Raw genomic sequence first — 26,435 nt, 5'->3', positions numbered from 1 at the left:
AAAGAAGTGGTAATTTGCTTAAGAAGTTGATTTCTGCTGTTTCTAAACTTTCAGAAATGCTAATTGTGTCCTTTGTTCAGGTGAAAAGAAAGGAGCCACCTGAAGCTGCCTCAGCAGGAGATCAGAAGAGAATCCGGCCTTCTACTTCTGTCGATGATGAAGATGAAGGTTTGCAAAGCACATTTGTGTGAAACACAAGAGCAGATGCAAACCACACACAAGCTGAATCCCTTTAAACTTCACAGCAGTGTCCTTGCTTACAGTTAAACACAGAGTCAGGGATCTGAGCCAAACCCTGCTCCTCACAAAGCTCTGAGAGCTGGGAGATGGCTCCTCTGGGTTCAGTTACCTTAAATTCACTGGCGGGAAATTTAAGACCCACGTTTTAAGAATAACTTGTAATCTATTTTATCTCTGCTGGGCCCCAGCAGAGGGAGCTCAGGTGGGTTCATGGACTGCTTGGGGCATGTAACAGTTTTCTCTGCATCCGATTTTAAAAGAAAACAAAGTTTTTTGCCAGAAAAATCTATTTGAAAATATCTTGACACTATTTCCTACAACCAGGGAAGAGTAGAGAGAAGATAAAACTTTGAATACCCTTTGTTTTGCATAAAAGCATGGATTCAAGTTAAAATTGATTCAGACTAACAACTGTTTTTGAAGCCAGAGTATAGAGGGAGGGTTTTGTAAAACAATTAAAAAGGCATTAAATTCAGGTTACCTATCCTGACCTCAGTTGTACCATGTCTCCTGGCTGTTCTGCCTGGAGTGTGTCAGCTTTACCCACCCACATTTTGCCATCAGCACTCTGCACCCCTGCACTGTGACATTAGCAAGTCCCTGTAAGCCTGGGGACTGTCACTTCCATCTTCCCAGAGAAAAAGTTTCCTTTGTGTAGTTAACTCTTTCCCTCCCTTGCGAGGTATTTGATGGCAGTTTCCATCCTGTTTTTGCTCCTCAGAGTCAGAGAGGGACAGGGATGCTTCCGATACCACATCTGACCTGTCAAAGAAGGATGGAGAAGCAGTGGGGCTGAGGCGGCGACCAGCAAGGCCGTTGGAGCTCGACAGTGAGGGAGAAGAGGGAGATGAGACATCAGGGAAGGAGGAAGAATCCTCCTCGGAGAAGGAAGAAGAGCAGGAAGAAGAGGGAGGCTTGGTGAAAGCAGCACCTGGCAAGGTGTGTTGGTTTGTGACTGCACTTTCCATGCTGTCTGTCATTAAAGGGGGGCCTGATAATGCCAGATGCCGAAGTTCCCTTCTCTGGGAGATGAGTGCTGCTGTTGGGGTCTGTCCTCAGAGAGCCTCTGTAAAGGTCATTCCCTCTTCAGGTTCTCTGATCAGCCTCCTTGGGAGCCACTGGTGGCTACTACAGTGACAGTCAGGTCACAGGGTCAGGCACTGTTCATTTTTGGCAATGTTTTCTTGCAAAGGAGGAAGAGGAGGAGGATGAGGATGAAGATGATGAGGATGAAGATGACGATGACGAGGATGAAGATGAGGAGGAGGAGACGGGCATAGACACAAGTGACAAGGAGGAGGAGCAGGACTCCGAGGAGGGTAAGCAGTTCCAGTGGAAGCAGCAGGGTCAGCTGGAATCTCCCTTCTGCACTTGTGAGCTGATTCTGCTACTTGTGCACCTTCTTTCACTGAGAGCAGTTTTATACAAGATGTAACAGGTATTTTTAATTGTTACCTGCAAGACTTCACGATCCCTCAGTCTGTGGGTCTCTTTGCAGTAGCTCTCCAGCCCCTGAGTGATCTCAGCCCAGCCTGGCAGGAGGGCAGAGTCAGCTGAGTGTGTGCTCGTGTTATGAAACACGAGTGGCTGGGAGGAGAAGGGACCGGATTTCGAACAGGGGTAATTTGGCCACTAATAACTTTCTGTCCTACCAATCAGTCCCTGCTCTGGAAGGTGGTAGTTTCTACCTTTTAAATCTGTTTGTAAAGGCAGCAGAAAATCTCAGTAGAAGGTACAATCCCCATGAGCAAGGTGCCAGGCAGCACTGCTCATGGAACTGCCTGCTGTATGGTCACTGCTGTAAGCATCCAGAGGCAGGATTTATAAATCTCTGCAAAAATAAATAAATTGAGAGGCCACTCCTTCAAACCCACATGCTGCTGTTGTTGCTGTTTCCACACCCTTACAGTGTGGAAGGGATATTTGCCCCTGATTTAGGCCAGAAAGTGGAACTAATGGTAATTTGTTCTTGTAGATGTAGCAAGTCCCTCATCTTCCAAGGCTGAAGTTGAATCATCCGATGAAAGTGAGGACTCCTCTGAATTCGAGTCAAGTTCAGACTCAGATGACGATGATGAGGATGATGATGATGATGAAGATGAGGAGGAGGAAGAGGAGGAAGAGGTGACTGAAGATCAAGACAGAGAAGCCATGGTTGCTGAGACAGAGCATGAACCTGCCAGTCATGAGATTCCTGACGACGAGAGGGAGACTATTTTGGAGCTGTATCCTGTGGATGACTACATGGATGCAACGGGCTTGGGACTCGCCGAGCCAGCTTTGGCAGTGAAAGAGGAAGGCCATGAAGAAATCAAAGCAGGGGAAAGTGAATGTGGCCAAATCACAGGGGCATCTCTTGCTGCTGAAACTCTGAAACACTTGGTTATGGAAAGAGACCAGGAGACAAAACTTGCTCTCTCTCCCATCTGTAGGCCAGGTATGCTTTTCCATGTGCCCTGGCACAGTTTACCACATTTCCAAGTACATTTTCTCACAGTATCCAATATGCATGGGTTTGTATTTCCTATGTTCTCTTCCTTCCTCTTGGCTCTAGGCTGGGATTATCTGTACAGGGAAAAAGGTCTGTGCTGAACTTTCCTTCCTAGTAAGGAGCTTTACACAAGCCATCTGCTACTAAAAATACTGTGGTTACTGTATCCAGAATCTTATCCTGAGCCAGTTTAGTGTCCTACAGGAACCGAACAGTTGTCATCGTCCAAGGGTGACGGATCGGGTGGTGGCTGAAGCTCAAGATAGAAAAGCCATGGCTGCTAAAACAGAACAGGAGTCCGTGCTTACTGTGTCACTACTGGCTTTTTTTTTTTGTTTAGTAGCAAAGCAGTTTGTGACTGGGAAGCTATATGGGTCTGGTTTTGCGCTAACCCTTTCTAGAACAGGTCAGTGTGTAGAAAGGACACAAATTTGGGAACACCTGTACTTGGGCACCTTCACATGTGGAATGAGCTTTCCCGGTAAGCTGTGGGAACAAGCTCAAACTGCCACATTCTTCTTGAGCAGCCCAGACCCTTCTGAGAAGGGCTCAGACTCTTCTCCAGCCACTCTCTGGTTCGTTCAGCACAAATGAGGAATTCTTCCCTTCCAGTTCTCCAGGCATTTTCACCTCCTTTTGCTCTCCCACTTGAAAATGTTATTTTGAGCTGCCTAACAAGATTTCACCGATGATTCCTTTTGGACCTGGCCCTAAGTGAGTAAATAAACTCCAGACAAATGAGGCTGCTGCAGGGAGAGCAGCATATAAATTGCCTCATTGATACCATCTGAGTGTCTCCTCATTCATTACAAGGGCTTCCCGTTTCCTTCGTGTGTTGTTCAAGAGTGTTCTGCTCCTCCCTTCACCACTCCCTCCTTGGAGAGCTGAGGGTGCTCCTTGGCCTTGCAATGAGTTTACCTTCCCACATCAGACAAGCTGATAGCTCGAGGCTCCAGGAGCTCTCTTCCAAAGTCCTCGCCCCACAATCTGCTGAATCTTTTTATGTCTGTACAAAAGGTTGTCAGGGATTTTGAAAGCAGAAAACCTTCGTTCTGGTCTGTGTTGTAGCTAATCCTCAAATTAATAGTGCGGGTTTTTTATGGTCCATTAGGAATGCCTGTGGTAGTGTCTAATTACTCCACACTCCGTGCCTCCAAAATGTAAAGCATTGGCGTTTTTAAGCCTCCCAGTGGAATTGAGCTGTTCTCTAACCGTGGCATCTTAAATATGTCTTTACTGGCAAGTGGAAGCAAAGCTCTTGATTTTCCTCTCTTTTCCCATTTCAGAGGAAGAATCCGAACCCACTTCCATGCTGGAGCCAGAGGTCCAGGAAGGTCCAAAGCCTGAATCTCAAGATGAGGAGGCGACGCTCTGTATTTCCACTCCAGTGGGAGTCTTCGGAGAACCTCTGCCCAACAAAAGCAGCTTCTTTGGCAAATCTGACGACAGCAGCTCAGAAGCTCGTGCTAAACCAAAGCTGGCCTCGGCAGCGGAGGAGGACGAGCGGCTGCCCCGCACGCCGGGACGGGAGGTGATGATCCACTCGGAGCCTGACACTCTTTTGCTTCCAGCCCACAAGGTGCCATCCTCCATGCTTCCCTTGCCATCGACTCCCGGCAAGGAGGAATCTTTAGTCCCTCCAGAAAAGTTCCCTGAACAATTAATGGTGACCAAAACGTCTGTGGAAGAGGAGATTCCGAGGACTCCTGGGCGGGACATTTTGGCCAAGTCTTCACACCCTCTTGCAAAGTCGCAGAGCACGGACACTGTTCCAGCCACACCAGGAAGTGATGCTCCCCTTACAGGAAGCAGCTTGACCCTCAGTTCCCCTCAAGTCCCAGGGAGCCCCTTTTCCTACCCATCCCAATCTCCTGGCATTAACAGTGGCATTCCTCGGACTCCTGGGAGAGATTTCAATTTCACACCCACTTTCCCAGAGGCTGGTGCTACCATTCCTTGCCTTCTGTCTGGCAAGAAACAGTCAGAGGATGAGCTGGATGAGAAACCCTTTAAAGAGCCTCTTGGTGCTTCCCTTACGATCAGCATGAACAGTGTTCCTTCTCCTATCCCCTTCGCCAGCCCCCCCCAAGCAGATTTCCACATGGACATGGGTTTGCCACCTGATGAGCCAATACCTGTAGCAGCCCTGCCATGCCTGCATGGAGATGGAAGAATGCCCATTGAGGAATGCAAGGCAGAAGTAAAATCTGGTTTGCTCTCACCAGAAGTACCCCCCGGGGCTTCTATTCTTCCTCCTCCACCACCACCTTCTGTTCTTCCCAAAAGGAGGCCGGGTCGGCCAAGACGGTCACCACCCTCTGTCCTCTCCTTGGATGTGTACTCAGGCAAACCCATAGAACCTCCTCCCGTGCCAGTGGCCTTGGTGGAAGGTCCTGTGGGCAAAGAGCTCTTGAGTGGACATCCTGATGCTTACTATGGACTGAAAGACCCTGAAGCCGTCACCCTGGACTTCAGGAATGACGGTTTCCATGAGAAAATAGCAGCTGAGACAGTTGCGGAGAAACTGCCGTTTAAGGAACTGGAGAACCAGTGGAATGAAGACTTCAAGGAAGAAGAAGCTAAACCTAAAAGACAGTGGCGAAGGCAGAAGAAAACATCTGAGGACCTCCCGGTGATCCCTTCCCCAGAGTATTCCCCACCCCGGCCTCAGTTCAGGCCGCGCTCCGAGTTTGAGGAGATGACCATTTTGTATGACATTTGGAACGGGGGCATAGACGAGGAAGATATCAAATTCATGTGTATCACATATGACCGCCTGTTGCAGCAGGACAATGGCATGGACTGGCTCAATGACACCCTGTGGGTATTCCATCCTTATATCCTTTCTCAGCGTTACACAGCACGTGTGAGATGCACGAGATGGTCGCTGGGTAGGACTTCAGGTGCAAAGGACTAATTTGGTTGGTGGGAGAAGCAGCTGCTTACGAGAATAGCAGAGGGGATTTGGGGCTGTTTATTCTGCGAAGCTGCAATACAAAAATACTGCAGAAGTGGCTGTTCCTGCTGCATGTTCAGACTGGGACTACAGGGACCGTCTGTAGGCACCTCTGCTGGGGAGGTTTCCTTCCTAGTTGGAGAAGCTTCTGTCTGCACATAGCCAGACTTTTTTTCCAGCTTGGCTGTGGAATTTCTGGTCTGTACATACAGAGCTTTCACTTGGGGCTAAAACTTGTTGTAAAAATAATCTCCACCATCTGTGCCCACAATGCTGAGTTAAGAGTGGTTCTAGCAGCTTTTTAACTTGCATTGGGTTTGAAATACTGATAAAATCACTGATTTCTAAGTGGCTCGTTAGGGCCAGACACGTGTCCAGGACGGATGGGGAATGTGCTGCTGGTGCTGCAGTGAGGAGCACATGTTGCACCAGCTGGTGCTGGTGGGGAAGATCTGGCCCCATCCCCTCCCTCCCTGCCCCTGGTCTGGCAATCAGGGGCTTTGAACCTTCAGGAGCGTTTTTGGGACACACAGGCTGTGTCAGAACAAGACTCTCTGTGTGTGCAGCCACCAGGAGTGATCTCCAGAGCAGAGCCTAAAAGGCTGTCCTAAAAACCTCAGAACTCTCCAGTACTGTTTTTAGGAAGGATTTATGTGTTGAAGAAGACAAACACACCACCCCATGTGTTGCTAGAGATTGTGTGGAGTTCAAATTTCTTGTCCCTTGCTCCCTGCAAGACAGGAAAGCAAAACCAAAAAAGCCCAAACTGCTTAAAATAGTCAGTGATAACTAACAAAACCCACAGTGAAAATACTTTAAATCTGTTTCCCTGTTGATGAAGATTACTGTAACAGCAAAATCACAGTCACTTTTTGAACCTTTTAAAAATCACCTGCAGCCAGTTGCTGGTTCATCCTGTGCCACACTGTGTGATGGGTGTGAAAGTTCCTGCAGGTTCACCTGCTTTGCAGCAAACTCACACTCAGCACTCTGGTTTTGAGGCCATCACCTCTTGCTTTTTATGGTCCCTCTGCTTCAATTTCTGCTGTTAAGGATATGTTTTTGGGTCAATCTCAATCATCATAGGCTTTATGGCTGTGTTTTTGGGGTGAGCTGGAAGTAGTTTTGCTCCATAGTCCTTCCAGAAGCCAAAGCCCTGAAGGTGCCTTCAAACCTGAAGGTTTGAAATGTGTGCCGAGGGTTTTCCCCTTCCCATCAGGGTCTGAAGGGGCTGATTTACCGAGATCTCTCCAAACCTTTGGGGTGAGGAGCATCTCTTGCCCCTCTGTGCCGCTCCTGGCCCCGCTCAGAGGGGAATGTCGCTGCTGTGAGGTCCATGTGGTGTCCTCAGAGCTTGGGGTGGCTGCAGGGAGTTCCTGGAGGCAGAACAGAAGCGAGTCACTCAAACCAGAGCAAATGGTACATCCAGCTGCTGCCTGGGTACGTGGTGGGTGCTGTGGGGAAATCCTTTCTCAAACAGGTTTCTCTTGACAGCTTAACCTTTAAAAGTTAAATTTTTCACTGTTTCTTTGCTTTAGTTTCCCAAGGCACGTGACTAAGAAGGAAAGGCGGTGCTTGGTTTTCCTGTGGGCATGTGGGCTCCGGTGATGGTTTGTTTTTTTTATTTTTCAGTAGTATTGTTATTTTTTGCAACCCCCCCAAACCCTTCCTAATTGTCCAAGCTCCCAGTGTTAGCTCCATGTAACTGTGGCAAGTTTAGTCTGGTGTCCACCTCTGGCTGTTTTCCTCCTTAACTTCTTCCCACCTACTAGCTTTTCTACCCCCAAGAAAAAGAAGCGGGACGATGGGATGCGGGAGCACGTGACGGGCTGTGCACGAAGTGAAGGCTATTACAAAATTGATAAGAAGGACAAACTTAAATACCTCAACAATAGCCGAGCTTTTGCAGAGGAGCCTCCAGCTGACACACAGGTGAGGAATCCTCTGCTCAGTGCCAGGTGTGAATGGGATTTGGTTTTATCAAGTGGGTGCTTCCTGCCTTTTGGCAAGGAGGGAGGGGAAGCTGTTGCTACGCCTGTGTCAAGCTGATCACCCAGGAGCTGCATGGGAGGTGTTAGTGTTTGATGTCACTTGTTCTGTGGTGATGTGTTGTAGCACAAGGCGTTGCTGACAGGGAGCCTGCAGGGTGTTGGGTCAGCTTTGATCACCCATTTGTCCTCTCAGGGTATGAGCATCCCTGCCCAACCTCATGCTTCCACCCGGGCTGGTTCCGAGAGGCGATCAGAGCAACGCAGGCTCCTCTCCTCCTTCACTGGTAGCTGTGACAGTGACCTGCTCAAGTTCAACCAGCTCAAGGTAGGTCACCCCAGGCTGCAGATTTTGGACCCAGGGACATCCTTTCCCTTTCTTGTGCTGTGGCTAATTCAGGGTTGGGGTTTTGGGGTGTTTTCTTCATGCAGTTCCGGAAGAAAAAACTAAAATTCTGTAAGAGCCACATTCACGACTGGGGCCTTTTTGCTATGGAGCCCATTGCAGCTGATGAGATGGTGATCGAATACGTGGGTCAGAACATCAGGCAGGTAAGCTGGACTGTGGGTGAAATGTGAGCAAAAACCAGCCTTGGAAGAAGTGTATTCCAGTGGGGGTTGGAGTTCTGCTGTAAGGTCTCAGCTCCATGGGCTGTGCAGAGGTTGACGTATGGTTTGGAGATACAAGGGTGGGACTTTAAACAACCCATAAAAACTAAGCAGTCAGGAGAATCCTTCTTAAGAAGCCCACCCTGAGCTGTGTTTTGAGTAAGGCCTGTGTTCTCTTGGGGTGACTGTGATCATATTAAATGCCTGTTGCCTGGCACAAGCACAGCTCAGGTTGTGCAGGTCGCCACTCACAGGGCACTTGTGTGGCGTGTGCTGACCCTGCCCGTGGGGTTTCCTGCAGGTCATTGCTGACATGCGTGAGAAGCGCTACGAGGACGAGGGCATTGGCAGCAGTTACATGTTCAGGGTCGATCACGACACCATCATCGACGCCACGAAATGCGGAAATTTCGCCCGGTTCATCAATCACAGCTGCAACGTGAGTGTCGCGCTCCCGCGTGGGGCTGTGCTCCGGCACACTGAGGAGCCCGGGCAGTCCTTGGGCTGTTCAGAAGTGGCAGGGGGTCACAGGGTTATGATTAAACATTAATGAGCTGCAGCAGGTCAGAGCAGGGTCTAAAGAAGTGTAAAGAGATTGGAGAGACCTGAGGAATGACACACGTGGAGGCAGAGCACTGAGAGTCCTCCTGTCCCTGCTGGACACTGAGGAAGCATCTCTAACAAATATTTCCTTAAAACATACCAAGTTTTAGCACTGTTATTCTGTGGGAACAGTCTCCTTATAGTGTCCACTTGGGAAAAGTATTCCCTGCCTTGGCAGGCAGAGAATCTGCTTTCCCCTCTGCTTCGTGCTGCAATCTGCCCTCAGTTTGGCTGCCTGGCCAAATTGTTAAGCACTGAGCTGCTCTTAACCTGTGACAAATTTGGTGGAACATCATCCAGGCTCCTTTGCTCCACAAATGACTGGAATGTGGATATTTTGGAGCAGCACAAGGAGGGCTGCTCTGTTGTCTGGCTCCATGCCTCCCTCTCCAGGCTTCCCCTGGGTCCAGGCTCCGGAAGCATGGCCGAGGCTGTCAAGGGGAAGGACTGTCTTGTTTTATTTTATCTTGGAGTAATTGTGTGGAGTCTGGGAACCTAAATCATTACCTGTTCTGTCACCCTTGCAGCCAAATTGTTATGCTAAAGTGATCACAGTGGAGTCCCAAAAGAAGATCGTCATCTACTCCAAGCAGCACATCAATGTGAACGAGGAAATTACCTACGACTACAAGTTTCCAATTGAGGATGTAAAAATCCCATGTCTCTGTGGCTCTGAGAACTGCAGGGGAACCCTGAACTGATCTCAAGGTTTCTCGTCACACTTGCACCTTCAGCCATGTCAAAACTGTGGTAACCAGGTGTGGTTGCACTTTGCCAAAAAAAAGAGGAAAAAAAAAAAACAAACAAATTAAAAAAAGGAAGAAAAAAAAATTTAAAAGGATTAAAAAAATACTTAAAAAAAAAAAAAAAAAGAGGAAAAAGAGAAGAAGAAAACCAAGCAAGTTTCGCACTTCTGCCGGATCACGAGCGAAAGCAAAAAGCGCACACGCTTACGAGGACTGTTCACGTTTCAGGTGCTCTTTCCTTTTCAGATCCAACACGCACACAAAAAGGTGATAACCATTTTGTGGCATGGTCTATCCAAACACTAGCTTCTCTGTTCAGTCCCTACAGTAATGCTCCGTAATGGGATAATGGTACCTTTTTTTTTTTTTTTTTAATTGTTGTTATGAACCTTCATCTTTTCATAAATGCTGCTACCTTTTTCTCATCAGTTTTGTTGGTTGAAAAAGACATTCAACGTTTAAATGTGAAGCAGAGACTGAAAATGCCATATAGGGTTTGTTGGGAGCTTGATTGGCTGAAATTGCACAGATTTCTCAGAGTAAGCTGTAAATAAATGTAAGGTTGATGTTACAGAGCAAGCCAGAGGCTTGAGGGTGTGTGAATGAGCGTGTGAGTGTGCTTGGGGGTGTGTGTGTGTAGATATGTCCACAATGAGACTAGAGGTGAACTGTCCTGCCTTTTTGTTAGGGATGAGCCTGAACAAATCCCCTCAGCCAGACCCCTGGAGGCAGAGTCGGGTCAGCACAGACCTCAACTCACAGCCTTGGGCTCGTCTCTCATTTTCTATGCCATGCTGGTCTATGGGGGATCCAAACCTCTGCACCCCTGCGTGAGAAATGCTTGGATACTGCAATCACAGTGAGAGCTGGAGTCAGTTGTGTAGCTGTAGCATCGTGGCACAGCGTGTGGCCTTTGGGGATGCCCATTCCTTGGAGATGAGTTTGTCTTGCATGCAGAAGAGGCTGAGATTAAGGGGAGAACTCAGCTGTAGAAATTCTGCCCTGCTTGTAAGCAAAGACTATGGCCCACGTTTGGAACAGGATTTTCTTCCCATAGATGGGAAACAGGCTGATGTGTGTCTCATGTTCACTTTTCTCCCTTTCATCTGCATTTCCCTGCCCTTTCCAGTGTTTAAGTGGAGTATTTGCTCTGTATTTGAATGTGGGAGATCCTCCTGTGATAGGAGCAAGCTGTGCTGTGCCGCTCTCCTCCCTCTGTTACTCAGTAACTTGGCCTGGGGGTGGTCCCATCCCTCCAGTAAGATCGTGGTAAAAGTGTCCCTGAGAACAATCCTGTCCCCCCCATCTACAGCATGGAAATGATGAATGCTTCTCCAAATTTGGAAGGCATGCCTTGAAATGATTTCTCGGTATATTTTGTCCTTGTGGATGTGCTGTGTTGCAGTTCTTCAAGGGGTTCCATTTAAAAATGGGGCAAAACACCAAAGAAATAGTTCTTTGGATGTGATCTGGAAATGTTATGTGACCGTTCAGGTGTAGACAGGATCAGTTTTCCAACTTGCATTGAATTTCTCCTGCTTTAAAAGTAGAGATTAGCTGTACTAAACCCTTTTTAATTGGCTTATAAGGGGAAGTTGCAATGTCATTATGAAATGGGAAGATTATCTGCATAACTAAACATCTTCTCCCCACAGAACCAATTACACAGCTGTTTTCTTGTAGCCTTTCAAACCTCCGTGAGCAGAGGTTACAACCTTGCAAAAGAGGTTCCTGGAAGTTTTTTCAGCTGTTCCATGGAATTGCCAGGCCTGCACTGCTGAGTGGAGCTTGTAATGTAGGTTAGACCTCTGCATCTGAATTTCTTCTTCAGATAAAAGGCCTGAAAGGGCAGGAACACACAGACTGCTCCAAACTGCCTTAATACCTCCTGTATTTCTGTCTGAGGGTGAGCAGATTGTTGCTGATAGTCTCATCTCTGCTTTTGTTTTGGTTTGGTTTTGTTGTTTCCCCCCCTTCTTTATAAATCTCTCCAGCAATTGGGTATTGGTGACCCAGAACCTAAAATTGTGAAGCACAACTAGTTTCTGTCACTGACTGTTGGTTGTAACTGCAGTGATGGCATTTGGGAGTTAAACCAGCTGCTCAGTTTAGTTTAGTTTTGGGGGTTTTTTAAGAAGGTTCATTTTGTTGTGTTGAAGCTCCAGTTGGCATCTCTACAGCTTGGCCTTTGACTTTCAAAGCTTTGGAAATGCACAGAAGTTTCCTGTGTCTCAGAACTGAAGCTCTTGTGTGTGGCATTTTGGCCCCTGGCCTTGGCCTTATCCCTCTCTGGTCCATCCAGCCAGTGCAGTAACAGTGGATTTGTGGGGGTGAGGACACCCCAAATGGCCCAGCCCCAAGAACCTGATGGCAGTTCTGTGTTTCCCAGCATATCTGTGTGCTCTGGATGGGATTGGCCCCTGCAGTTTGTGGTGAGGAAGGTCACAGTCACCTTCGGGACCTTTCGCTGCATTTTTAGGAGCACCAAAGGGATTTGGGTGCCAAAGTCCATGAGCACCTAAATCACTTGGGTACTTCTGAAACTGCCTGTAATCCATCCCTTTTTAGGATCCTGGACAAATAATGTAAGGTTTTGTGAGAGCTGAGCTCTCAGTAGTTCCCCAGGAAGAAACAGAGCTGTTGGATCCATAGCACTTCTGAAAAATCATGTTGGTCTGGTCTCAAAGCCAAACCCGAGGCTTCTCTTTTCTTCCCTGTAAATCTTGGCTTGCAAAGTCCTACCTGGGATATTTGTCTCAGACTGGGAAGCTGCCCCAACCCCAGAACAGATCATTTTATGGTGAGGACTGCAAGTCCAGTGCAGTGATTTCCATGAGCGCTGCGGGTGCCTGTGGCTGCCCTGTCCCTGCGGGGTCTCCTTGGGCCAGGGGAGCCCTGCAGCCACAGATGTGGTTTGGGAAGGCACCCCTGGAGATGCCTCTAATCCCTCCAGGTCCTTTGGCTTGTACTTAGCAAGGGGTGAGATGAGAGGAGGGCAGGAGGTGTGTGGTGCATGCACAGCCTGGGTCACCCCCAGCGTTGTTCTCCCGCGCTCAGCACGGGCACCCCGGCACCCCATGGAAACACAGACAAGGACTAAAGGGAAACCTCACCAGCACGTGCTGCTTTCAGAGAGACTGAAATGGTTTTGTTCACTGAAAAGCCTGTCCCCAGTTTATTGTCACTTAAATTGAAGTCTGAGACAATAATGAGAGAGAGAGACATCGACTGTGCTCCCTGCAAAATTCCACCTCGTTGGGAGAAATCACCCGGGAGAGCAATGCAAAAGTTTGGAAGGAGAGCTTAAACCTTTAGTTTCCCAATAGGAAGCTGGTGTGAGTTCAGGGTGCAGGTCCCTCCACGGTGGCATCCATAGGAAGTGCTGCCCAACACCTCTGTTGATCCGTGCAGTTCACACCCACCTGCAGTCCCAGGTTGGTCCCAAAGTTGGTCTGTGACTCTCGGGGATCCAGGAGGGGAAGGGGCTCATCTTGCAGTTATTTATATTGTATAGAGCAGCTTATTTCTACAAGGAAAAAAAGAAAACCAACATTTTTAAACTTCAACAAATTATACAGTAGTTTCAGTTCCGGTTTTTGTGACCTTTTTCAGGGATCATTTCAGTGCATTTCTGTATAAAATAAAAATTTAAGGAAAAAAAAGGATTTTGAAGTATAAAAAAAAATGCATCCTCTGTACATAGGCAAACTCAAGAATCTTCTCTTCAAACACTGTTTCTTGTAGAAACATGTTGAAATTTTTTTGCTGATTTCTTTGTACTTCAAGAGCATGTAAATAGTTTATTAAAAGTGACTATTGTAATTTGGAGTTCTTTTTAAACAGATTCCAGCTCTAAATCATGTCGAGATGGGGAGGAAGAAGGACTGAGTATAGCAAAGGAGCTGGTGGCATTTACAGCTTGTGTCAAGCTTTGTATAATGTAAATTCTGTATAAATATGAGGGTTTTTTGTCAAATAAATAGATGAAATTAGAAGCATTAAGAAACTGAAGTCAAAAAATTGCCAAGTCAAGGCTTCTTCTTTCCCCTGACCCCTCAGTCTGAAACCTAATGTGCAAAATCTATTTATTTCAAGCGAGGAAATGTGTACAGTCTAATAGACACCCTAAAATGTATTTAAGCAGGTTTGCAACTGGATTTTTTCAGTTTAATATTTGTTTTGTTTTTATGAGTTTCCTCCTTAATTGCCACTGTAGGATTTGTCCAACTGAAAAGAAACACATCGAAACGGACACTCTAAAACAACGGGGCAGTTTTAAAAGTGGAAGAACACCCAGCTCCCAATCCTTGCAGTTTTCTGGTTGTTTTAATTCCCAGCGTGGAAATCAAGAGGCCTCCTTTAAAAGTAAGCAGGTCAAATGATTTGCAATAAATGGAAAATAAAACCACAACTTTTTTTTTTTTTTAAGTTCCTTAAAAAAAAAAAAGGCAACAACTCTGCTTTGAAGATTTAGGATTTCTGCTTTTTCTTTCGTTAAGCAAATTTATGACTTTAGGGATGTTTTGTGCATATAGAATCTGTCACCAGTATGTATCTTGTTTTGAAGAAAGTGTTTTTGTTGTGGATGTGTCATGCTGTATATATTTGTTCATATTTTTGTGAATTGAATACTATGTACCATTGTATTATAGTAACTTTTATAAAGCAAACCATAAATATACTGACTTTTCTTACAGAAAAATTATGTTGTGCTTAATATATAGCCAGGGCAGCTTTTTGCTCTTAGACCTGTGTTGGGAACTGTCAGAGCTCAAGGAGGCAGATCCAGAACAAGAACAGTGTGAAGAACTGGTTTTCAGCAAAGTTTACCGAAAATACTAATTCTGGTGAGCAGGAAACGAATTTAGGCGACATTGTATTGCATGAAAGAAATATGCAAGGGATTCAAGTCTATAAACCTAAAGAAAAATGTCCCAGTATTAAAAATCCTTACAAGCACAGCCCCCCTGCCAGGAGTCCCAAACACATCTGACCTCAGGGCAGGTCAGGGGTCCCTGCTCCTCCAGCCTCTGCCTTGGATTTGTCTGAGTTCATATCCTTCTTTTATTTATTTATTTATTTATTTAACTTTACGAAGGCAAAAGCCCTTAACCACGAAGCAAGGTGTTAGTGATGCTGTAAGGCTGTTGGGGCCAGAGGTTTCTTTCTTTTTAAATCAGTTTATTCAACTTGCAAGGAGTTGGACTTGGATGATCCCTGTGGGTCCCTTCCCGCTCAGGACACTCTGTGATTCTGGGGAATCTGAAGTGAGTTCTGCTCCCTTGGGCCAACGGGAGGGGGGAGCCGGGGGAGCTGCTGAGCTTTGGCAACAGGGAGTCACAGTGACCTCTCTGAGCTTTACAAAAACAAATACCTGGAGCAGACGAATGGAATGGCTGGTGGGGGAGGAAATGGAAGAGATAGGACAGAGCCTGGGCTGCAGGTGATTTCCCAGCTCAGCTCTTGGACCCCATAGGTGACCACGGTGCTGGAGGGACAGGGCTGCAGGACAACCCAGCCTCGGGGGGCAGGAGGCAGCAGGACTCAACCTGGAAGGGCATGGATTGGGAAGATGGAAGGATTCATGTCCGAGGAGCCCATTCAGACCCGAGGGCTCAGGGTTTGAGCAGCTTCCATGCTGGGAAACGGGGAGCAGCAGGGCTTTGGAGGGAGGATGTGCAACAGTGGGGAGACCTGTGGGCCCTGGAGACCCCGGGATGTTCTTCAGCAGCTCTGGGCTGAGGTTTGTGACTCCTGCACTCGACCTGCAGCCCCAGCTAACGGGGTAGGGGGGCTCCAGCCCCCACACGTGGACTCACCAGGCACTTGGGCTGTGTCAGAAAAGGGTTTTATTGTGTCAGTGAGGGAAGTGCCATGCGAAGGACAGTGACAACACCAAAGTGATGCCCAGAGGGGACTTTGCACAGGCAGCCATGATCTGAGCCAAGCAAGTGCTGCCAATGCTAGCAATTACTGCTTGAAACACGGGATAAACCCCAACCCTTCATTAATTTGGGAATTTGCAGGTATTAGAGCAAGTCTGTTGCCTTTGGAAGACTGAAACATGTAAATTAGATTAATTCTCATTCCAGAGTGTTGTAGCTGCCCTAAAACTGTTTATTCTCCAAATTCAAGATTGAATCTAAAAGCAATTAAAACAAAATGTTACAAAAGGAGATGCAGAGAAAGCCAGATACCTCTGTGCTTTCCCAGCTTCCCGCATAGCTAAAATTAAAACTTTGGATAGACTAAATTTGGGCCCTCCCAGTTATTTCTTCTGCCTCCCTCCATAGCTGAGTGTCTTTGGCACATGCCTTAAATCTGCCCTTTGTTAAGAATTCGATGGTTTGGATCAGATTAAGCTGCTTTTAAAGTGTGTTTACTATTTCCCACGCCCCGACTCCCAGAAAGCCACTGGAGGGCAGCGCCAGGGCTGGGTCGGGGTCGGTGTTGAGTCCTTTTTCACGTCCAACTTGGCAGTGGCTTCCCTGGGTTTGTGACACTTAAGTCTGGGCTATTTACCAAACCATGAGCTGTTTCCCAGTTTGCTTGGGAATCAGCTCTTTGGGGACGAGGGCAGCACTTCTTGACGCCCTCTACATGCGCTTGGTCTCCCCGTTGGGCTCCAGGATGGTCAGGTTTCCTCTGGCATCTTGATCCATTTCTATTGCTTCAAACAGAGACTTGAAGTTCCCGGCACCGAAGCCCTGTGCAGACAACAGTGTTCCAGACCAGAGGATTTGGAACTGGCTGGGAAAGAGCAGCACTGAGAGCTGGCTGGACATGGGGCTTGATGGCCCTGAGGGCTCCCGGCCAGGATCATCGAGAGATCCTCACACCCACCTGGTGGTTATGCCTCTGGATCACCTCCAGAAACACCGTGGGTCTGTCTTGAACTGGTTTGGTGAAGATCTGGAGCAAGTAGCCTTTCTCATCAAAATCCACCAGGATTTTCAGTTCCTGGAGAAAAGAAGCAGGACAACAGCTCAAAGACCCAGAGAGGAGCAAGGGGGTGTCTCTGCATCACTCATGTCCCTGCAAAACACTTTGAGGATCCAGTCCAGCCCTGAGCAGACCTTTTCCCTCTTGGGCTGCTCTGACTCACCTCCAGCTTGTCAATGTTCTCCTTCACTTTGATTTTGGCAGTTTTGAGCCTCTCCCGCAGCACCTGGTAGTAGCTGGAGGGCACATCCATGAACTGCATGCCCCGCTGCTTCAGGTTGGTGATCTGCAAGGCACAGGACACCCGGCGTGGGTCAGTTTGGGAGGGGTTTGTGCCTGGAGGATGGCCTGGGACAGGCAGTGTTTGGAGCCAGATGTTTTCCCATGATTTTAGGCAACCTCATCATCTTCAGGCACCAGGAATGTGAGGGCCCAAGGTGCCCTCTCCAGGCGGTGCAGGGAGCTGACCAGCAAGCAAAGATGCTTCATCCCACCTGACCCCCCACACCTCTGGGGGCCCTTTGGTCTGGAGAGGAGCCCAGACCCAGTGCTCAGCAGCAGCAGGGCTCAACCCAGATGTGCCCCTGCCCCAGCTGAGGGCAGGTGTTGGGCTCTGGGGGCTCAGCCCATCAGCCCCAGCTGCCCGAGCTCCCACAGGCCCCCCACTGAGGATGGAGATGCCCTTGGGGGCCCTGCAGACCCTGATTGCTTTAAGCTGGAGGGATGGGTGTCTGCCAGCAGCTCACAGCTCTACACAGGCCCCTTTGCATGGACTCACTGGGCAGTTAATCCTGGTTGTAAAACAACCACGGCACAGAGCCTGTTTGCTCTGCCTGTCAGGTCACAGTCCACCCCTGCCCTGTGACAGGGCTGTGCCCAGAGGTGCTGGGGCAGGACAGGCTGGGACAGGGGGTTCCTGGGGGCACTCACTGCTGAGATGATGTCGGAGGTGTTCAGGGCGATGTGCTGCACTCCGGCCCCTCCGTAGTAGTCAATATATTCCTACAGGGAAAAGATTTTAATGACATTTTAATGACAGAGCAGCTACAACTGCAAAGGGATGGGTGTGGGCTCGAAAACATGAAGGCAAAATCAGCTCAAGGGGGCCACAAAACGACAGAAAGACACTGTTGATGAGATCAGGGGTAAACTGGCTCTGCCTGGTGGCTCCCCCAGGGTTTGGCAGAGCCAGGATTGCTTTCCAGCAACCACCGTAGCACAACAAATCTGCTCCAAATCACTGACCCTTGGTCCCTTTTCCTTCACCAAAGCCCTGCTGGCAGTAGAGGCATCCAGATGGATCAAACACCAGCATCTGCTCACCTGAATCTGGGATTTCTTCTTGCCTGGTGCCGGCTCGTTAATGGGCATCTTAATGGTCTCCTCGTAGTTGGTGACCACGATGGAGCGCAGGGCACTGAACTCGGTGTGCAGCTGCTTGTCATCCACCGACCAGAAGCGGTGGAAGAGCAGGTTCTTCTGGTACCTGCCCAGGCCACAAAGGGCACAATCAACCCTCGTCCCGTCCCCACACTAACAAAGCTCTCTCTGGCTTAAATAGCCTCAGCCACCACCATGGAAGTGGTGAGAGCAGCAGAGCGGTGCTGTTGCTCCATCCCACCTCCCACCAGACCTCCCCACTCTTACCAGTCTGCCACTGGGACCATCTCGAGGTCAGGCTGGTTCCCCACGACATGGTCAACAAAGCTGAGCTTGGCACTCGGTCTGTGGGGGGAAGCCAAGGGGGGTCTCAGCTGAGCTCAGGGGCACCCCACAGCATGAAGGGCTCCAGGGCAAGGTGGTGGGAACCTGTCCAGCTCCTCAATGGGATATCCATCCCACCAGCACGTGATGACAAGGAGCCAGCCAGGACCCTCTAGAAAGTACTCACAACTTGGGCAGCAGGGGGTCCTTAAAGAGGGGCGGGTGATACCCGGGTAGGAACAGGCCCTTGTAGTTGAGCTTTTCTATCAAGGTGTGGGTGGTGTCACCGTACTGCGAGAGGGAAAAGCAGTTGTGTGGTGGCCTTGTTTATTTTGGGACCTCTCAGGTTCACCCTGCTCCATGGGCCCCACTCTTCCCTGCCACTTACCGTCTGGATCACCGCAAACTTCACCTTCCCAAATTTGTCCTGCTCCACCCAGGGCTCCTTCACCACCACAGCTCCGCGCTCCTTGGCTTTCTGGACAGGAGAGAGACCCACTCCTGCCACAGCTCCCCTGCGCTGGGAGGAGACATCCCCAGGCCCTTCCCTGCCTCCCCCCTCCATTTCAGGGGGCTGTGCAGGAGGGAGTGGAGGGGCTGCCTACCTGCACAATGAAGTCACAGTCCTCCACTTCAAAGGCGATGTCCTTCACCCCATCGCCGTGTTTCACCAGGTGCTCCCCCATCTCTGCCCGGAGCAAGAGCAGCCGTGGGTGAGCAGAGCTGCTTTGCTTCGCCCTCGGCCACTTCCCACTCCATCCCCCCCGGGACACCTACCCTCATTGCCTGGGTTGAGAGCGGAGGAGAGAACAAAGATGATCTGGTGAGGAAGAGGAGGAGAGGTGAGGATGGACCTGCAGCGGTGTGGCTGCAGCCCCAGCCTGGGGCTGAGGCATTGCAGGTGATGGGTTTCATGGTGCAAACAGGGTTTGGCAGCACCCACCACCACCTCATCTTCCCCCGTCCTGACAGTGGCACCTTTGCCAGGTGTACCAGCCCCCTTACCTTGTCCTGCTTGATGACATGTGACACCACCTCCCTGCTGCCGGTCTCCAGCCCCCGGTATGCCAGCTCCTCGAACCCCAGCTTGTTGCAGTAGTAGGATGCAGCCTGTGGGCAGGTGAGAGCCACCCTGGGTGAAGCTGTGGCACTGGTGGTCCCCAGTTTCCACAGGGCATCTCCCAGTTCCCACGGGGCTCCTCCTGCTTCCTACAGGGCTCCCCATGGCCAGGGCAGTGCCAACAGCCCATGGGGAATGGCAACTGCAGCGTGTGCAAGTCACACACATGCAAGTCACATGTGTGCATGTGTGTGTGGGGTGTGTGTGTGTGTGTGTGTGCAGGAGCAGCCCAGTTTCTCTGCTTCCCTCCAGCAACCCAAGGGGAACAAGCTGAGGCAAGAAAGGGCCCACATTGAGGAAAAAACCCAAATTCAGGGGGAAGTGCTGCCTCCAGAGCCTCTTGTACCCAAGGCCCAACCTAACCCAACCGAGAGCCACCACCAATCACGAAACATTTCTGCTCATCTCCTGTTCTGCAAGGCTGGGTGAAATGCAGTTCAGGTTTGAAGCAGAGGGATTTTTAACTCCCCACAAGGCCGAACAACTCTGTGGGCTCCGGTGCCCACAGCCTGAGCCCAGCTAAGTGTGCTGGTTTGCACACCCCAGGTCCTGCCCCGCACACCCCCGGCAGCCGCCCCTCGCCTTGCGCAAGGGCCACCAAGGCCACGGGCCCCCGGGGACGGGCGCCGAGCCAGGGACGGGCTTCGGGACAGCGGCACATCCCTGGCCCGAGGGGCTGCTGGGACGAACCGCCCCCCCTACAGCCAATGCCCGGAGCGCCCGCCCCGTCCCGGCGGGACAGGTGCCCGCGGCCACACGTGCCTGGCAGCCACCACCTCTCACCTGCTTGGCATTGCCGACCCAGAAGGTGATGGAGTGGAAATGGATGAAGCGGCCTCGCGCGGGCTAAGAGGAAGGGAAAACAGGGCTGGGAGCTGCTGCTGCTGCTGCTGCTGCCCCCCCTCCCGCAGCACTGCCTGGCTCCAGGGCAGGGAGAAGTGGCAACTGTGACCCTGCAAATGTGTCTCCTGCAAATGCATCTGAATTAACTGGGTGGAACAACCCTGAAACAGCCCTTTTCCAAACTGCTTTACAATCAAGTCCCACAGGATTCTGCACTGCAGGTTAGAAGGTACAAAGCCCTGGCTCACCTGGAGCTACAGCCACGGTCCCGGTTCTCCCAGTGCTCCCCACAATTGGCCACCCCAGTGGGCTGCCCATCCATGAACCCCAGTGTGTCAAAGATTATTTCTGTACCAAAAGCTCTTAAACAACCACCAGTGCCAGGACAGATTCCCCTTAGCTCTGCCCCCCACTGCCACCCAGCCACAATGGGCACGGGTGGTTGGAAGCACTAAAGAAGAAAAAGGCAATGAAAAGGTGCAGCATTTGGAAATAAACGTTGCATGAAATGAGGATTCTGCTTAAGCTTCAATCTGACCCATCATCTCCCATTTGTCACTCTCCTCCCAAACCAGAAGGAAACAAAAAAAAATTAAATTTTTAATACTAATTTACAATGAGGAGCTTGTGAGGCCCAGCCAGAACAGTTTTACTTCTGATTTTACCAGGTAATCAAGGAGTAAGGAATGGGTATTATCTGCACTAACACATCAGGCAGTGGGGCAGGACAGGGGCACGATTCAGCTCTTACCTTTTCTCCCTTGTCTGTGTAAGACGTCTGAAAGAGAATCAGAAAAGAGAGACGTTAACAGGTCATGTACTGCAGCCCCTGTGGAGCTGAATCCAAAGGTCAGGGAGTGAGGAGCAGCTCTGCTGCACCACTTCCAGCACAGTCACTAACAAGTCCCAATTCAAGCAGAGATTAAAGCTCCTGAGACACCACGGAGCCCTGAATGTTTAATTGAATTCCCATCTGCTGCCCCCTCACCATTTTTGTGACCTGGCAATGTGGCAGCAGCAGAGAGAGACGGAGTCCAGAAGGGCATTTAATATACTGGGGGACGGGGGAGGCTCCTCCTCGGCTCCACCTTCTCCCACCACCAACCCAGGGATGTGTTTGGTTTGGGCTGGGAACTGCCAGCACCGTCCGGGGGGTGGTGGGTGACACACCGGGGCCATGCCACAGGGTCCTGTGAGACCCTGGCTGTGGAGGGGGTGTGTGTGCAGGGATGTTTGTGTGCAGGGGGCTGGGTGTGCAGGGGGGTGGGTGTGCAGCACGTGAGGCTCTGCTGACCCCACAGCCAAACCTCTTGCCCCCGTGGGTGCTGGGCCACGGTGGGTGACGCAACCACAGCAGCACATCCCCCTGCCCCCCCCCCTGCCCCTAGGGACACTCACCCCATCATGGGGATTTGTCATCCTGGCCAACGTTGAGCCAGGACAGCCTGCAGAGTCCAGTTGTGTGTGTGGTGCCTGGGCACAGGGGCATGTGGTGCCACTTTCATCTCCAGCGAGCCCAGCACTGCCAAAGGCCCCAAACCATGGGAGCAGCAGGAGGAGGGGACACAAGGTGGCCCTGCCAGGGGAGACACCAGTGTACTAACACCCCACAGCTGGAAGTGGTAGCAAGTCAGGCCACCAGCAGGGCCAGGGGGGATGAGCATGGGGGACTTGGGTGGGTGCCAGTGGCATGGAGGACAGGTGGAGAGGTTTAGTGGTGGGGCTGTCCCCTGCTGCCACTCTCCCTGGGAGACATAGATGCTGTGCACCACCCAGGCCCATGTGCACCGGCTGGAGAGGGGCCAGCAGCAGGAACAGGGTCGCTATAGGGCACCAGCACAGCTGTGCCACTCCATGTCACCACCACCAGAGCTGTGTAACCCAGTGGCAGTGACACTGCTGTGTCACCAGATGACACCATCACAGCTGTGCCACTCTGTGTTATTGCCACTGCTGTGTCACCCATGGCACAATCAGAGCTGTGTGACCCAATGAGAGTGACACTGCTGTGCCACCCCACATCACCACCACAGCTCTGTAACCCTATGGCAGTGACACTGCTGTGCCACCACATGTCACCATCAGAGCTGTGTAAGTGGCAGTCACACTGCTGTGCCATGCCATGTCGCCACCCCTGCTCTGTAACCCAGTGACGGTGACACCGCTGTCCCACTCCACGCTGTCCCCACCGCGGTGCCACGCCCTCCTGGTCCCTCTGGCCCCGCCCCCGGCGTTCTGGCCCCGCCCCAGCCCTTCTGGCCCCGCCCCGGTCCCTCCGGCCCCGCCCCCGGCGCTCCCGCCCCGCCCTCCCCCCGCGGTCCTTCCCGGCCGCCGTCGCTGCGGGTCCCGCCCGTCGCGCCCGTCCCGGCCATGGCGGAGCCCGGCGGGGGCCGCCCCGTCACCGTCAGCGACGTGCAGCAGCTGGTGCGCAGGAAGGACGAGATCGAGGCGCAGATCAAGGCCTGCTACGAGCTGCTGGAGGGGGTCGGTGCCGGGGGCGCGGCGGGACGGGGGGGGCGCGGGGCCGGGCAGCGCTCCCGGCCCCATCCCGGCCCCATCCCGACCCCATCCCGACCCCATCCCGACTCCATCCCAGCCTTCTCTTCCCTCGCAGCAAAAGGGCGTCGGGATGCACGAGCCGCTGGTGGACGCCGAGGGCTTCCCCCGCAACGACATCGACCTGTACCAAGTGCGCACCGCGCGGCACAACATCATCTGTGAGCGGGGAGCGGCGCGGGGGGCCCTTCCCGGGGCTGGGATGAGCCGGGAGCTCGGGATGTGTGCGGGAACCCGGGGTGTGTGCGGGAACCCGGGAGGGCCCCTGCTCTGTGCCGGCCCCTGCGCTGGGTAAACACCCTGGAACGGCGGCGACACCCTTTAATTCTCTCAAACCCCTCCATCTGCAGCCTCTTCCTTGTAATTCCTCAAAATTACCTGCGCTGAGCCTCTCTCCCAGCGGTTCTGCTCAGTGCTCGGAGCTGGCGGATCGGCTGAGTCAGTAAACGCTTTTGTCCACGTGTTGCTGCGGCAGCAGCATCAAAATTCTGCCTGTGCTGTGAAGCCCTTTGGGATCAGTGCAGTACAGCAAAGCTTTTCTGGGGTGTTTGTAGGATAAACTTTGGGTAGAGAAACAGCCTGGCGTTTGTTTCGTCCCTATGCCCTGTCTTTGGGGAGGGGTTTTGCTCTCCATGTGTAACAGTAGGTGACGGAAAGAGAACTTCAGCTTTCACTGTGTTATCAGGGATTGTGGCACTCCTGGCCCTGCTGCCCTCATGTGTTTACCAAAATTTGTAGGGTGGTTTTCTCAGCGTCTGATTTTGGCTGATAAACATCTGCCAGGCTGGCAGGAGGCCCCAGCAGATAGACCAGGACCAGCAGAGGTTCTTGCTGAGCTCAGAGACACCCAGAACATGGTTCTGCAGAGGGACTGAGAGGCCTTGGGTGGAACCTGCTCGTGCTCCCCTTGTGCTCACGGTGTCACCCACAGGTCTGCAGAACGATCACAAGGCCTTAATGAAGCAGGTGGAGGAGGCTCTGCACCAGCTGCACGCCCGGGAGAAGGAGAAGCAAGCCCGGGATGAGGCAGAGGCCTTGGCAGAGGCCATGAGCCAGAACCAGAGCCTGCCACAGCCCTTTGCCAAAGTGAACGCTGTGACCCCGGGATCCCCTGCCAGTGTCTCGGTAGGTTGGGGACAGCTCCTGGGGAAGGCTTTGTGTGGAGCCAGAGAGAAAACATAGCTGATGGCTTGGTCTGTCTCTTGTTAGTAAGTGGGAATAAGCTGTAGGGTTGATTAGGGTGTCCCCCCTTTGTTTGGTCACACTGGGGTGTCCTGTGCATAGAGCAGTTGCTGTACAGGAATGAGGTGGGTGCTGTCTCAGCTGTATCTTGGCATCACACAGCTCATCCCACACCTTACTGACCATTCTAGCCTTGGTATTTTTTTCCCATAAAATAGGACAGAGGAATGAGTACTTCCCTCCTCCTATAGACATGGAGAGGGTGTGATGTAGTTCAGCTGCCTGAGTGGTAAGAAGGGTCATAACACCACTCTGTGCTGGGTGCAGGTGATGCTCCTGTGTTACTCCCTGTGTTATTACCTGTCTTTGGAGAATGCAGATGCTCATCTCTCTTTTTCTGTCCAGGGACTTCAGGTTGATGACGAGATTGTGGAGTTTGGTTCTGTCAACGCAAACAACTTCCAGACCCTGCAGAACGTTGCCACAGTGGTGCAGCACAGCGAGGGGGTGAGCTCATTTCTGCTGTGACTGCATTCTCTGCCTGGCTCTGTCAGCCACAGCTTTTTCTATGGAACTTGGATCTCTGGAGTTATCATTTCTCTGTCAGAAAGAGTGTCAAGATTCAGTCTGTGCTGTTGTAGCCTTGTTCTCTCACAGCATTGAGCTAATTGCTGATGGATGGGAGGGCTGAGAGGTGTGTGCTCTTGGCTGTGGGCATCGTGTTGTCCCTGCAGCAGCAGCCAGCATTGCTGTGCCACCCTTGTGGACTGGCCAAAGAATCTGCCACAGCCTTAAGTGCTTTATAGTGGAAGTGAGAAATTTCCTGGAGATGTCTCCATGCAAAACACTCTCTTCTTCCAGTTACAGCCATAGGAATAGGAATGGGTGCTGCTGCAGAACAGCTCCCTGGGCTTAATGTTCTGGTGCTTCAGGAAAAGAAGGAAGAAGAGAGCTGACTTGCTGATGGAAAATTGAAATATTTCTTTTAATTTTTATTTTTTTCCTCCCTTTCAGAGACCCCTGAGTGTGACTGTGATCCGTGGTGGCAGGAGGGTGCACGTGGGGTTGACTCCGAAGCGCTGGGCTGGGAAGGGCCTCCTGGGGTGAGCTGATGTTTCACTTCCTAGAGGGGATGAGGCTTTCAGCAGCTCAGAACACATTTCCTGAGCAGGGCCAGCTCTGGGCTCTGCCCTCAGTGTGTCACTGCGCCCTGTGACAGACTGGGAGCTGGAGTCTTTGCACAGGAATACAGGGAGTCAAGTTCCATGAGAGGAAGGTCTCAGGGGCTGGTTTGTCTGGTAGAGGAAACCAATGGAGGAGGGTTGTGGAGGGTCTGATTCGTCCCATGTTGGATCTCTTGTTGGAGAACTGAGATTTTCATGTTTCCTTCTGTTCTTTTCTTTTTCAGCTGCAATATCATTCCCCTGCAAAGATGACCATCACTTAGAAAACAATAAAACTGAAGCTTGTGCCTGCTTTCTGGACTCTGATCTGGTTTGAGAACTTCCCCACGTGTTGTTGCTGTGACCTCTGGTCCCAGAGCCTGAAGGGGTTCTGGCAGAGCAGGGCCTGCCTGCAATTCAGAATTGCACTGGTTGTCAGTGTGGAGTTGCAAGATGTGGATTCTCACCTCTTCTGTGTTGTAGCACTTTAGAATAAGGCCCTGGAGAGACCCAAACCTCTCAGATATAGGCTCTGAAGAGCTTGAAATGCTCTTATTTGGTGATAATGGAACATTCCCTTTTTCCCCCTCTAAAATTCCTCACTGAATATCTTGTAATACCTGCTCAAAACTTCTAGAGCACTTTTTGATGCCTCTCATAGTAGATGACAGGTAAGAAATACGCAAGGTTGATACTTTATCTTCCCCACATTACCACAATTTTTAAAGTCACTGAACATGCTGAAAAGAGTTTTGGAATGCCCAGTTATTTTCAGTCAGTGAGATAAGGAATAGGGGTTATAATTCTACTTTTGTTTACTTTTAGTAGTTCATGTTGTTATGATAAAAGTGCTCCTAATCTGGCTTCTCTCTCTCTTTTTTTAAAATTTTTTTGTATTTATTTGTGGGAGTTGGCTTTGGAGTGTTGTCCTGGTTCCAGCCAGGACAGGGGTTACCTTTTTGTGCCTCCCATTCTCCTCTCCATCCATGGTGGGGGAGAGTGAGGGAGTGGTGCTGGGGTGTTTTCAGTGGGAACACTAAATTGGGGAATACTATTCCTAACCCACAACAGGTTTGAGGGGATTTCGGGGATGAGTGGTTTGTTTTAAGCTTGTTTCCAGTTGAACTTCAAAATACTCTCCCAAAACAATAAAGCTGAGTGTTGCCTCTTTCTATTCTCGTAAAAGTTATTATTTGGGGCAGAGTTGAGTGGGTTAAATGCAAACCTGCACAGACACAGAGTAATGACTCCTGACCTTGCAGAGCCCAGGTAAGCTGCACACCCTGCAATAG

The 26,435-nt window shown here is 50.7% G+C and overlaps 3 protein-coding genes across 4 annotated transcripts in view; 2 read left to right on the top strand and 1 right to left on the bottom strand.

Annotated features, from left to right (window-relative positions):
* SETD1B (SET domain containing 1B, histone lysine methyltransferase) overlaps positions 1-14,314 on the top strand; it is a 49,935-nt gene extending 35,621 nt beyond the window's left edge. The window contains exons 9-18 of the mRNA XM_051785858.1: positions 81-168; positions 962-1,179; positions 1,433-1,559; positions 2,216-2,677; positions 4,018-5,568; positions 7,453-7,619; positions 7,872-8,003; positions 8,108-8,227; positions 8,586-8,723; positions 9,415-14,314. Of these exons, the coding sequence (XP_051641818.1) occupies positions 81-168; positions 962-1,179; positions 1,433-1,559; positions 2,216-2,677; positions 4,018-5,568; positions 7,453-7,619; positions 7,872-8,003; positions 8,108-8,227; positions 8,586-8,723; positions 9,415-9,588 (3,177 nt within the window). The 3' untranslated portion in view covers positions 9,589-14,314. The remainder of the gene's footprint in view (positions 1-80; positions 169-961; positions 1,180-1,432; positions 1,560-2,215; positions 2,678-4,017; positions 5,569-7,452; positions 7,620-7,871; positions 8,004-8,107; positions 8,228-8,585; positions 8,724-9,414) is intronic.
* A 1,149-nt stretch (positions 14,315-15,463) lies between these two features.
* Positions 15,464-21,458, bottom strand: HPD (4-hydroxyphenylpyruvate dioxygenase). 2 transcript variants are annotated; one of them, XM_051785860.1, is made up of 14 exons: positions 21,233-21,458; positions 20,994-21,023; positions 20,183-20,245; positions 19,285-19,389; positions 19,057-19,099; positions 18,885-18,967; positions 18,668-18,757; positions 18,467-18,570; positions 18,223-18,300; positions 17,899-18,061; positions 17,506-17,577; positions 16,739-16,861; positions 16,477-16,593; positions 15,464-16,340 (listed from the first exon to the last, which is right to left on the bottom strand). In XM_051785860.1, the coding sequence occupies exons 1-14, from the start codon at positions 21,419-21,421 to the stop codon at positions 16,230-16,232; spliced, it is 1,371 nt and encodes a 456-aa protein (XP_051641820.1). In that variant the 5' UTR covers positions 21,422-21,458; the 3' UTR covers positions 15,464-16,229. The 2 variants fall into 2 exon arrangements, with proteins under 2 accessions (XP_051641820.1, XP_051641819.1); XM_051785859.1 differs by having other exon boundaries at positions 20,994-21,020; positions 21,231-21,327.
* Positions 21,459-22,557: 1,099 nt separating this feature from the next.
* On the top strand, positions 22,558-26,315 carry PSMD9 (proteasome 26S subunit, non-ATPase 9). Its single transcript, XM_051785767.1, has 6 exons — positions 22,558-22,726; positions 22,857-22,959; positions 23,730-23,923; positions 24,386-24,487; positions 24,995-25,083; positions 25,389-26,315. Exons 1-6 carry the CDS (start codon positions 22,613-22,615, stop codon positions 25,414-25,416), a joined length of 630 nt encoding a protein of 209 aa, XP_051641727.1. The 5' UTR covers positions 22,558-22,612; the 3' UTR covers positions 25,417-26,315.
* The last annotated feature ends 120 nt before the right edge of the window (positions 26,316-26,435 follow it).

The sequence above is a fragment of the Manacus candei genome, unplaced genomic scaffold, assembly GCF_025592945.1.
Source record: "Manacus candei isolate 608988 ecotype Guabito, Panama unplaced genomic scaffold, ASM2559294v1 h1tg000020l, whole genome shotgun sequence".
Lineage (NCBI taxonomy): Eukaryota > Metazoa > Chordata > Aves > Passeriformes > Pipridae > Manacus > Manacus candei.
Note: the sequence above shows the minus strand (reverse complement) of the source record. Positions and strands in the feature narration are given on the sequence as shown.